The sequence below is a fragment of the Strigops habroptila genome, assembly GCF_004027225.2.
Source record: "Strigops habroptila isolate Jane chromosome 13 unlocalized genomic scaffold, bStrHab1.2.pri S16, whole genome shotgun sequence".
NCBI lineage: Eukaryota > Metazoa > Chordata > Aves > Psittaciformes > Psittacidae > Strigops > Strigops habroptila.
The window spans coordinates 12,109,910-12,122,735 of record NW_022651054.1 but is presented as its reverse complement, the minus strand read 5'-3'; the positions used below and the strand labels follow the sequence as shown (position 1 = coordinate 12,122,735).

The following is a 12,826-nucleotide window of genomic DNA, read 5'->3' as shown; positions in this document are numbered from 1 at the left end:
CTTCTTTCTCTGAAACACTGTCTCTGCTTTTTATCTTTATTGAGTGGGTGTGTGTTTGCACAGGCATTCACACGCATGCATTTCCTTGTTCCCCCTAGGACTTTCTGATTGAGTAGCAAGAGTTACTTACTTGACACTGTGCCTGGTATTTCTTTGTTGATCGTCCAACTATGTAGATCTGGGATGGTGACAGAGCCAAGACATTGTACACAGAAATGTCCTTCATGGAACCATACGCAGCACAGATTTTGATGTGGCACTGAAACAAATATTACTTCCAAAGTGAACACTCTACTGAATACCATGCACTGCAAGGATGGCACTTGTTTTGCAATGAAGCAGCAGGTGAGTTCATTGTTAACAACTTCATTTTGTAAACCACAGAAAGCTAAATCTGCCTCTGCCTGCATGCTATCAAGAGCTATTGATAAGCACACAGGAAAGAACAAGCAGCTCATTCATTTGTCATGCCAGGAGGCCCCTTTGGATGTTTTATCAGCATTCCTTGCTTTTTAAAAAGTGAGAAATGAGGAATGGCAAAAAGACTTTGTTATGGCCAGTGAGACTTACTGTTCAAAAGGAAGGGAGATCTCTAATTTTACTGAGTATCTGCAAAACAAAAAGCATTTTAAGGTTATAAACAGGTTTCTAGTACCTCTTGCATGAGATTCCGGAGAAAAATGGTCTTTTGTCGCAGTGGGTCATGAACAAGTCCATCTGAGAAGAAGATCATCCCTTGTGGGAAGTTGTGTTGAGACAACCATGAAACCACACGCTGTTTTTGCATATCTGGACGGCCAGTAATATAGATAATCAGATATCCCAGGTCCTGCCAATGCCTGTCAGAAACAGCAAGTAAATGATGTAGGTGCAGAAAGAGAAACAATACCCACAGGTTAGGTCAGCATTTCTTTGATTAGCACATACTCAGTTAGAAGTCAGACCTTATCCTTCAACAAGTGGAAAGCAGCATGTCTAAGTCTCTGCTGCTATCAACAAATTAATTAATAATGTCTACATCTTGAAGAAGATGGAGAGGAGCAAGAGAGATATTTATTCAATATATAAATGTATAAAATATGAGAGCTATTTTAAAATTTATTTAGAGTAGACCTTGCTTCACATCAAGTCCTGCTTCCTTTGAAACCTTTAACAAGATTCCTGCCATTTCAGCTGTAAAGAGTGAAAACCCTTGAAAACTGACATGCCTCCATTCTTGTGCAAGTTCCAAAATGAGAGCTGTATTTCCCCATCCAGTGCAACACTAACAATCTTGCAGGAATGAATTAAAAGGCCTTTTTATTCTTCTTCCAAAAAACGCTCTTGCATTCATGGCATTTACTATTTCTGAAGCAGAAGTATGTCCTTATTTGAAGACAGTGAAACACAAAGCACACTCTCTGTTAATCACAGTAACTCATGCAGTCATTATTAATTCACTGCACACACATTAAGGCCATATTCCCAAGAGGCAACTTTTAATTTTACGCAACTTACACTGCAAATTTCCAAGTAAACCACAGCATTCTAAAATTCCTCTGAAAGTCAGGCAGACCTGATGTCCAAGCAAATATACAAATATATCTGCAAAGAATACTGGCCTTTAAACCCTATTCTGCCCTCTTCCTTTCTATTGTGTTCAAAGAGGAAAGTCAGAGATTTAAGTCATGAAGTGTGCAAACCCCACGTACCTGACAACATCAACAGCCCCAGCTCGGACTTTGGGGTCACTTCCCATTATTGAAACACTTGCTGCAAATGAACCGTCAATGCTGAACACAACACATTCCATTCCTCGGGGAAGCACAGTCAAGTAACTTGCAGCACTGCTCTGGTCCCCTCTGGAGAATCAAAGCAATAAATACAATTAAAAAGCAAAATGTCAGGATGTATTTTCTGCATGTTCCAGACCTGAAATTGTATCTGTCTGGATCTACAGCTTCAAAAATCACTCTCAAATAGGGCTTCTGATTCCAGTCCTCTGTAGGGCAATTAAAACTCACACTTTTAGGAATAGCTTTCCAAAGAGAAATATGGAAGCTGACTTTAGTAAGAAATCATATATGTATAAATATCCTTTATACTTTCCTAAAAGAATTAGGAAAAACACCCCCAAACAGTACAACGAAAGTACTCAAATTGCTACCCAAACATGCTATCTGTATGTATATATGTCCATATATGTACACATATAAGACATGAATGCTATATATACACACACATACACCCCCATACATACACAGCACACAGAAATTAGCTACATTTTTTTGCAGGCAGTCTGCAGTTACTGGCAAATTATTAGAAATTAAAAGGAAGAATTGATATGCACCTTTTGTGGGCATGTACTTACACAAATCAGCTTTTCTCCATTAGATAAACAGTTGGTAGTACTAGCATTACCCATCCCTTTATCCTTGCAAATTACAACGGGAATGCCAATCCAGAGAAATGCAGTCATAGATAGCTTTTCTCATGGAAACACATGTGAAATGCAATCTTCTCCTCATGATGTATTTTCCCCAAGAGGTCTGGACATTAAGACACTAATAAAGCACCAAGCATTCAAAAGCTCTTACCATCCCATGATCTCATGTTGCCTAAAAACCGTAACCTGAAGACCGTATTTTCTTTCCTTTAGAAATATGATTATTGTATGATATAGAAATTTGTACTTGGTGATGAAAATTCTTACAGTATGTGTGCACAGTTTAATGAGCAAAGACAACATTTTCTGCTTAAAACTTACTCCTGCAGTCTAAAAGCCCATGGGAGCTTGGTTTCTGAATACACCTTAATTCATTTTTAAGTAAGTCTTTCTTCCTGAACTGATTGTCTGTTCTATTACACTGAGGTAAAACATTTCTTTCTCCTCAATTAGCACTACGTAAGATTTTAAGTTGACTTTGGATTTGGTTAACTGGTGGGTAACAGCATGTTCTGTTTTGGCTAAATTCATCCCACTGATTTAGCCTCCAAAGTTCAAAGGAAACTGTAGAGCTACTTCCTAAGTGGCTAGGAAATTTCATTCTAAGTGCAACATTAAACTAAAACTCTGGATTAAATTAAACTGGACTTTTATTAAACATGAGGGGTTTTTAAAAGCACATCTACCCCAGTCCTGCACCGAGGGTAACAAATTTTATTTCACACATCTTCATTCTTCATGCTTTACTTAGCCTAGAGACTTTAAGAAATGCTGGAGAGAGGAGAGCTGACATTGGAAGTCAATGAATTGTTATTTTCAGGTGCTGTTTTGATTTTTTTTTTCCCTTTTTCCCAATTTAAATTAAGGTAACTCTTTTGATAGGCCTGACATCAACAGATTAACAGGTGATGGCTGAGATCAAGGCAGTATATCCTCTACTGTTAATTTCAGTAGAAAAAGCTTCTTTTCAGCCTGAAGGACACAAAGTGATACCCTTTAGCAGTCTTTTCCCCAGTGAACAGGCTGCAGAATATGCCAAGCCATACATTCTTGCCATAAGAAGACTGATTACAGTCATCCAGTCCCATATTTTGCAAGACCAAGTGCTCCTAAATTGAATTGCACTGAGGATTTCTGTTGCAATAAGAATAAACTCATTGGCCTGGATGCCTCCAAACTGGCCAGTAAACAGATGATCACTGTTTCAAATCTAAGCTGACAACACAGTGACAAGTCCAAGAAAAGGTAATGGACCAAAATCTCCCTCCACATCCCCTTTAATCTTACACACCTCAGTGTCTCCCTGATTACAACAACCCATCACAGCTGTAGTTCCAGCTTGGAGCCATTACCTGACCACCATTTTGATGGGATACACACCAACTCTTAGTCTCTTCTGTTTGGGTATGTTGTAGGATATCCGGCCACTGCTGTTGGATATCTCTGTGTCAAAGTACACCCACCTACCCGAAGATGGCTCCGTCATTATGAAGATATCAACCTGCAAAGCCAACAAACCAGTCATCTACTGTGATAGAAGGCAACACGTGCCCTCTATTTACAAGACCTGCCAAGCCTAGATTACTTTAGTATCTCCGACTATGGCTTATACTAAAACCTTACAAAGAAGTTTGAAGGAATTTCAAAACTCAGTAAAATCTTCACAAAAGGGTATCTCAATTAGAAATGCTTCCTAACACACAAGAGTTTATTGCCTTCATCATTTAAAGCACTCAGCACTGCAGGTGTCAAACGAAGGTATAGAACTCAGAAATTTGGCAGGAACTCTAAACTAGAAAAACAGATCATTTCAGCTTGCATGTGTGTGTGATAGTTTTGCAAACTAAATCTACAAAATGTAAAATTTCATTTGGTTATTAGCAAAATTGAATCTTTCTCAAATCACAACCTTGCCTACAAATGCAAAACCTAACCACTTCACATTATTGGGATTTTCTTTCTTTTTTCAAAAGGTTTCATCAATATGGCTTTCTTAACTGAAATATTTCATCAACATAAATTGTATGAAATACTTTGTCTGACTTGGACTGGCACTTTTTACCAATAAGTACATCAGTAAATACGAGGGAGATATTTGACAAGCTCTCCTTCTGTACTCAGTTTTTACAGAACTTAGGCATACAAGTTTTATGTGGACTTCAGCGCTCAACATGCTGCCAAATACTCTACAAAATTCACCAGCAGCTTACAAGATCATGCTGTGGATATCCTTGATAAAACTCTGCAGATATGCTCTTCTTGGACATTACGATGTTACATGACATTGGGATATAACTATGAATAACACTAAATTTATTCTAAACTGAAGAAATTCAGAACTGAATTCTTATAAGGCATAAGCTTTGGTGCAGGGGAAAAAATGACAGGTACTGTTGAACCAGAGTTATTATCAGGATTAAACAACAGGTCTACTAATTTCTTCTGCTTCTTGACTGCAAAGTGAATTCACAGTTTGCATACAGATGTGTACCAACTGCCCCTTTTAAAGTCTTAGATGGGATAAGTAGGAGAAAGCTTTACTTTGTACCCTAACTGATTCTGAATTTCCAACTTCCAAACGTGCCACTAGTGGTGAGAGGGCCAAGGAAAACATTTTCATGATTTGCTAGGGAAAAGTCTAACTTCCTTCCAACCCACAACGGAATATAAGAACTAACCAGGAACAGAAATATTTTCTTTTGAGAATCATACTTCTAACTTTGTTTTATTCAGCCATTCTGTTCTGACCTTCTACTCTTCCTCTTTAATACATTTTCTTAAGTCGAGCCAATAAAGATGGGGGCAGGGTATGTGTGTGTGTGTGTGTGCTTCAGAAAAACAGTTGTTAAGTTTGCACTGGGCATTCTGAGAAATCTGCACAACTATGGTTCTTTCTGATCAACATTTTCTTTTTTTCAATAGCAATGTGAAAGCTACTAGAACAGCATTCTGATGACCGTGGCCATTGAACTGTTCTGGCTCAGTTTTCCTTCTCCATATCAAGAGATTATGAAATATAGCCTTTTATGTAAAGTTACTTGAGATCCTTGGAGGGACAACATAGAAGTGTGAAAAAAAAATACAGACAGTATTTCTATTAGTTTCAAAACCCCTCAAAATTAGAATGAAAACTATCAGTAATTCATTACTGAGTATGGAATTCTCCTCAGTGCAGTAATTAGTAATAATCTTAACATTTTTACTTAGCAGTTTCTTTCAAGAGATTTTAATAACAGGATTCTATTCAATACCCAAGCATAACATGAATCTGTTTGCCCACTGTGGAAACACAGCTTATTGTTCATTTCTATCCTTCTGAAATGGGAATATGACTTCAAGCACACAATAATCTGTTTACAGTGGAAAACATTTTTGCTGAAGTGGTGGGGGCTACTGACACACTTCCCCTCCTGCAAGGCTTTCTCTGGTACTACATGCGTGTGCTACATTCAACAATTGTTTCGAGTAAAAGCTGGTTCAGAAAAACAAGGAAATTGATTACTGGGACTTTACCTTTTCACCTGTTAAAGCCACCATGTCCAGAGGGCCATACATAAAGCGCCCAACGAGTACCTGAGGACCATCTTCTGCTGCAATGACGTCGTTAGCTCGGTGATTAGCAGTCACATTCTGAAACAAGAGCAGAAAGTGGGAAGGGTGGTGTTTGCTTTTGTAGTGAGGCTACTGGCTCTATTATGTTACTATGAACAGTCACACAGAAACACAGCCCTGGACAGTGTGTCTGAGGTATATCACAGTGCACAGCAGAGCACCTACCAAAACTACATTACTATTTCAGCTGGAGACAGATTTCCAGTAATGGTGGGTTCCTGAATAGACTTTCTAGTGAGAGTGCTCAAGATAACCAAATCAGAGGGAACATTTAAGGGAATCCCAAGTATCTTTCATTTCAAGTGGGCCATAGATTCACATGATTATGTGCAAGACACATGCATCTTAACTGACACTTCTAACTGAAGTAGCATCTGAAGAATGAAGGAAATATTTTTTTCTTGAGTTATGGATTCATCTAGAATTTATGAAAACAGAAGCAACCTCTTTGCTTAACTGAAACTTAAGGTCTCACTGTTATTTAAAGAAAGAAATATACTTTCTCCCAACATGTAGTTGATAAACCAAGAATAAATTGTTTCTGCTTCCTAGCAGTTCATTTCTTTGCCTCTGGATTACAGTAGCAGTTTTCAGCTCTTTAGTAATTCAGTTACATAAACTCATGCTTTGGGAGATCAAACACTATTTAAATTGCTGCTGAACCCAAGTTCTACAGCTGCCATGTATATTCAGATTTACACTTACTCTCAATTTGACATGTGTCCTTTTGCGTAGCCATTTTTCCCGTGGATTGGACGGACTTAGTGTTGCTGGATCCAGGTTGTCATTTTCCTTGAAAATTACATTTTCATACCTCATAACCTGAAATTATATAAATATTTTAATAAACAGTGTGTGGCTTGGGGAGTCGTAGTACTTGGCAAAGAAAGGGAAAGTGCACTGCCTTCCCAGCTGAATGACACTGCAGAGCCAAAAGCACAATGAAAGCAGAAAGAGGTACAGGTCATATGTTCACATTAATTGTACAGACAAACTGCTTTCACCCTTTCGGCCAACACTTACTCTCAAGTACTTGTTGAACAGCTTTTCCACTCACAACAGAGCTTGCACATTCTTCCAGAGAAAATGGTGAAAACATTAGGATGGTATAAGTAACAGGTACATTGTCTGCTCGTGGTCTGCAAAGTCAGTAAAGCAGCTTAAGACCACAGAAATATTTTTTAATGTCCTTTATGGGTCAGAGCTCAGATTCCTGACTCCATCTGTATTGATTTCCTATACATATACCCAGGCAAATTGGTTCCTATCACCTACTGGATATTACTTACCACTGCAGCAGGTGACAGGCTCAGGATTTGGCTTGTGGCTAGTAATATCTGAGGTTAAGAGGACTATAACTTGTGACACGTCATACAAGCTACACATTCTTACAACCTAAATATCGCACACTTACCAAGAAACTTGCATGTCCAACTCAGATTTCAGGATACAACCTGAAACCACAGGTTTCAAAATCTGTGGCTAATGTGCTGTTTCAACTGAAACCACAAGCCCTGTCTTACTGAAATCTGAGGTTGCACTCTGGGATCATGGACAGGATGAGGCTACTTCATTTTGAATGAGAAATAGCTTAGTCTGCCTCTTTCACATGCTAGCAGAAAATTACTCAAGTTGAACAGTTGGTTTTCTGTGCTGAAGTTTTCCACCCTGGCTGCCTTCTCTTGAAGAGTGGCCTACAATCATTTTGAAAGATGTCTCATATGAAGTCCCTTGAGTAAAACCCTGCTTCATTCAGCCTCAGCAACGCAGTTGGCTTGCAACAAATCACAGTAATGCTGAGAGGTTAGTGTGTTTTTTAACAAATTAATTATATTTATTAATTATATATTATATAATATATAACAAAAAATTGTTATATAATATAAATAATTATTATATGTAATAATGTATTATTAATATATTATAATAATATAATAATATATTTTAGATATTATAATATATAATATATTATTAGTATAAATTCTATTCACTAGAGGTCATGTGCAGGAAATGCATGTGCCCACAGGGCATTCAGAAGCCATTAACCTTAAACTTCATCCCCACTAAGGGCAGAATGTCCAGACTATGCTGGAACTAATCAGTCCTTTATGTAGTTCTATAAGCCCACATATTGCTTTACAGGCACGTTCCAAATGCTTGAAGGGCTTATTAAATCCTAAAAGCTCCAATGCGCATACAAGGCTAGGTAAGACAGAACAATGCAACTTGATATGAATGCACAGAAATAACAAGTATAATAAAGCAGGAATGATTGTTAACAGACAACTGGGTAAAGGAGGCATTTGAAAGGCAAGATGAGAGAATGTTCTGATAGATTCAAGGCAAAAAATGTCCTGAGAGAGAAGATGAGATGACAAGAGCTATAAGAGAGCTTCCAAGGAGAGAAGAAACATGTAGGTACAATTATCTAAGGCCCTCAAACAGAAAAAACAGCAATTTGCATCCTTTCACTTCCAGTAGAAACCTCTCCGCTACTGTTGAAGGAGCATCAAATAAGATTCATGTTCTGGAGACTGTTCTCATTCACGGAAAAACTCTTCAGCAACTTTTGCTTTGCCTTCATTACGGTGATTCTAGTTATAAACAAAGTTTTTAAAATTAGCTTTTAAAATTCTGCATTACTTAATGATACATTTTGACTGGAATCTGATATACGAAAGGATGCTCTGAAAGAACAGCAAGAGGTGGAAGGACTCTTAGAATTTCTTAAATTAAAAACAGCAATGAAAAGCTTCGCAAGTGGTCTGGTTACCGGCCAGGCTGTGGGCTGCACGCTCCACTCAGGATGCCATATAAAGATAGGGGCTCAGTACAACGGCACTGTGTGACTCGGAAGCACTTCTGGACTGGAGGGCATTCAGCCACTGAGCTTCCATTCCCAGAAGCTACCAGGTGAGCCCCCAAGGAACTAACATGATTGACACCAGCACTGGGAGCAGGAGGCAGAGGGAGTTAACACTCAGAGACCAGCTAAAGAGGCAGGCGCACAGATACCTGCCAAACTGATTTAATGAAAAAACAGTGGAGTTTTCTGCATTATTCTCATTACTGTTTGCCTGGCAGCATTTCATCATTCACTGGATGTAAAAAGCACATGGATTTCTTGGGTTAATCCAAATTAAACTTCCTGTGACTGCCTTTTGGGTGAGGGTCACTTTGGGTCCTTGGAGGGACACTTATCCTGCAGGTTTCACTAGAACACCACTTTTTTGTTTTGTTTTGTTTTTTCACCCCAGATGAGATGTCTCAGTCCCACCACTTTCTCTAGAGGTCTGAGCACTGTATTATTCCTAAGTCACTGAGAGCTGCTGTCTTATTACTGACACAGTAGGAACAAGAGACCCATCATACGACTCAGAAATAAATTCTGAGGAGACAGTGCACACAATGCTTTAAAATACTCCAGTATAGTTACAGGAGAGACTTGCCCTTCATACGGGAGCAGTACTTTCAAACTTCTGGTTTATTACCAAATGTATGCTAACAGCTTTATATTCAGTAGCAAAATACATAATTAAATAAGGCTGGAGATAGCCTATTCCTTCAAAAATTGGAGGAAATTAATACATAATGCAGTGTTATACTGATCTGGAGCATGGGAGGGGTGAGTAACGTATGCATGACAGCGCTTTGTTCCCAGTCACAGAGTCAGTAGTGCTAATGATGGGCTCGCTGTCCACTTCATCTCTCCAATAAATCCACATTTGTCATTCCTATATCCCGTTGTATGTGATCATCGTATGTGATGCAGCCACAGTTCGCCATCTAACTGAACTGAAGATTAAAAGACTGGTCACCCTTGGAAGATGCAAGTAACAATCACAAGGTTATTCACTGCACAGACAAAAGAAAAAAAGATCAATGACCTGTCTTAAAATGAAGGCCACAACGTCTGTTGATTCCCAGTAGCTGGCATGGAAGAGATGCGGCAAAGCCACAGTTGGGAAGGCTGTCAGCACATCTGGACAATACAAGGCATAATCTATTCGTTTTGTTCCCCACCACTTCGCAGTAACTATGAAACAAACCAAACAAATTAGCATCACATTTCTATAAGATATCTTCTCAATAAATCTCTTGCTGTCATTATGTTTAAGCTAGATAATTGAATGAAGTCTCCTACTTTTTTAATCTTGGCATTTGAAGTCTGTTAAAGGTATCTACCAAACATGAAAGTAACTGTTTTCACTGACTGCATCATCAGTTATCTGTCTGCAATCTAAATAGTTCTATTGGGCCAAAGTTTTTAGGAAGCGGAAATCACTTCAGCATGATTCCGATTGCTTCCATGGAAAATGCGCAGTGAAAGACCAGCACTTTTACGATCACATTACAGAGTAAGAATTGCAAATGCTTCCCAAATAGTGAAATGAATATTGATATATGACTGGATAGTCATATATCCATTCCAGTCATATATCAATATTCCAATATTCCAACAGTCCATAACAATGCAATATAATGATTTATAGCAATTTTATCTACAGGTAACAAACTTTATATATCTGTATTTCTTCATGCCTGGAACATGATTCTAAACCCCTGTTATATGAGACCCTTAATGACTATTAATGAATGGCACCTTAATATAAAACTGACTTCACTTCTATTACTTTATCTACTTAATTATAAACAGAAGAGGAAACTTATACATTATACAAACTCGTAGCAACTTCAGCTGTTCTCATTCTCCCCAAATCTCCAAGCAGGTAATTTTCCTTTTCGTAATAAACTTTTCCACAGAAAGGATGTGGAGGGAAGGTTTGCTGTTGTATCAGACAACACATAGCACCAGGCTTCACTCACTGTTAGTGAGGTATGCTGATGGCAAGCTTTCTGTTGACCCTGAGTTTTCACTGTTTGTGCTGGCCAAGCTCAACTTTCTTGTTTTTCCCTGTAGTTGATCAGATGCATTTGGAGATCCAGGACCCTCCTGAGAGAAAGGTATGTTCAAAGAGCTGTTCTCAAGGAAAAGAGCACTGTGGTTGTGAATAGCATCACCTGCAGGTTACAGAAATGAAAATAACAACAGCAACAACAATAATATTAATAACAACAACAACAATAACAACAATACAATGGGATTAAGAACATGGCTTGGAAACTGGGGGGGTGGTGGTGTTAAATATAGAGCTAATGAGCATTTTCCTGAATAATATCAGATTTAATGACCTTGGATGAAACTTCCTCAGAGTGAGTAGGACAGCATGACTACGTAGAGAAAGCACACCCTACTGCCATCAAAATGCAATGGCGGCTGGGTGCTTTTGGCCAAGATCTTCTAAACTGGGTAGGGATGTTGGGATATTTTACTTCACACTCAACCCTACCCATTTTAAAAGCATTCTCTGAGAAGAGCTACACAGCCCCAGGAGTCTGTGATACTTCTCTTGTCCTCTTTCTGACATGAGCAAAATGATTTTAGGAAGAGAACCTTCACCAAGGCTATCTACTGGTTTGTGTGTTCCCAAATGGAACAGAATTCTTGTTTATTCATGTCATTCTGATAAAGCTATGGGCCATGGCTAACACCCCTACTGAATGAAATGAAACACAGCCTTCCTTCCGAGGTGTTCTGAAACAAGACCAGTTGGATGGGCTTTGAGCAACCTGGTCTAGCGGAAGGTGTCCCTGCCCATGGCAGGGGGTTGGAGCTGGATGAGCTTTAAGGTCCCTTCCAACACAAACCATTCTATGTTTCTATGTAAGAACAGATGTGCATTTAAATAAAAGCACTACTGGTAAATTTGCTTGAAGCAGCCTGCACATCCTTCCTGTACCTAGGAAAAGCAGAACCTCAACTGAGAGATATAGGATATATAGAAAAGTGCATAGCAAAAGTAGCTGACCCCTCAATGTTGTTTTTTTCAGAGAACAAACCCCTTGAATTGATTAAAACAGTGAACAAAAGGAGACTGAGTTCAGTGCACTTAATACAAAAGAAAGCAGATGTCCCTTGATGATGTTCCCGCATGACATCCTTGTCTCTAAATTGGAGAGACATCAATTTGATAGATGGACCACTCGGTGGATCAAAAACTGGCTCGATGGCCGCACGCAAAGAGTTGTGGTAAATGGCTCGATGTCCAGTTGGAAACCTGTAACGAGTGGTGTCCCTCAGGGATCGGTGTTGGGACCGGTCCTGTTCAACATCTTTGTCGGCGACATGGACAGTGGGATTGAGTGCGCCCTCAGCAAGTTTGCCGACGACACCAAGCTGTGTGGTTCGGTTGATACGCTGGAGGGAAGGGATGCCATCCAGAGGGACCTTGACACGCTTGTGAGGTGGGCCGATGCCAACCTTATGAAGTTTAACCAAGCCAAGTGTAAGGTCCTACACCTGGGTCGGGGCAATCCCAGGCACTGCTACAGGCTGGGCAGAGAAGAGATTCAGAGCAGCCCTGCAGAAAAGGACTTCGGGGTGTTGGTTGACGAGAAGCTTAACATGAGCCGGCAGTGTGTGCTTGCAGCCCAGAAAGCCAACCGTATCCTGGGCTGCATCAAAAGAAGTGTGACCAGCAGGTTGAAGGAGATGATCCTGCCCCTCTACTCTGCTCTTGTGAGACCTCACTTGGAGTACTGCGTACAGTTCTGGTGTCCTCAACACAAAAAGGACATGGAGCTGTTGGAGCGAGTCCAGAGGAGGGCCACGAGGATGATAAGAGGGCTGGAGCACCTCCCGTATGAAGACAGGCTGAGAGAGTTGGGGCTGTTCAGCCTGGAGAAGGCTGCGTGGTGACCTCACAGCAGCCTTCCAGTATCTGAAGG

General features: G+C 39.7%; 1 protein-coding gene across 1 annotated transcript in view; it reads right to left on the bottom strand.

The window, feature by feature from the left end:
• PITPNM3 (PITPNM family member 3) overlaps positions 1-12,826 on the bottom strand; it is a 75,534-nt gene that overhangs the window by 6,782 nt on the left and 55,926 nt on the right. The window contains exons 11-18 of the mRNA XM_030472960.1: positions 10,865-11,059; positions 9,925-10,073; positions 6,743-6,859; positions 5,939-6,055; positions 3,778-3,926; positions 1,692-1,841; positions 656-839; positions 131-259 (exon numbers count right to left, since the gene is read on the bottom strand). Of these exons, the coding sequence (XP_030328820.1) occupies positions 131-259; positions 656-839; positions 1,692-1,841; positions 3,778-3,926; positions 5,939-6,055; positions 6,743-6,859; positions 9,925-10,073; positions 10,865-11,059 (1,190 nt within the window). The remainder of the gene's footprint in view (positions 1-130; positions 260-655; positions 840-1,691; positions 1,842-3,777; positions 3,927-5,938; positions 6,056-6,742; positions 6,860-9,924; positions 10,074-10,864; positions 11,060-12,826) is intronic.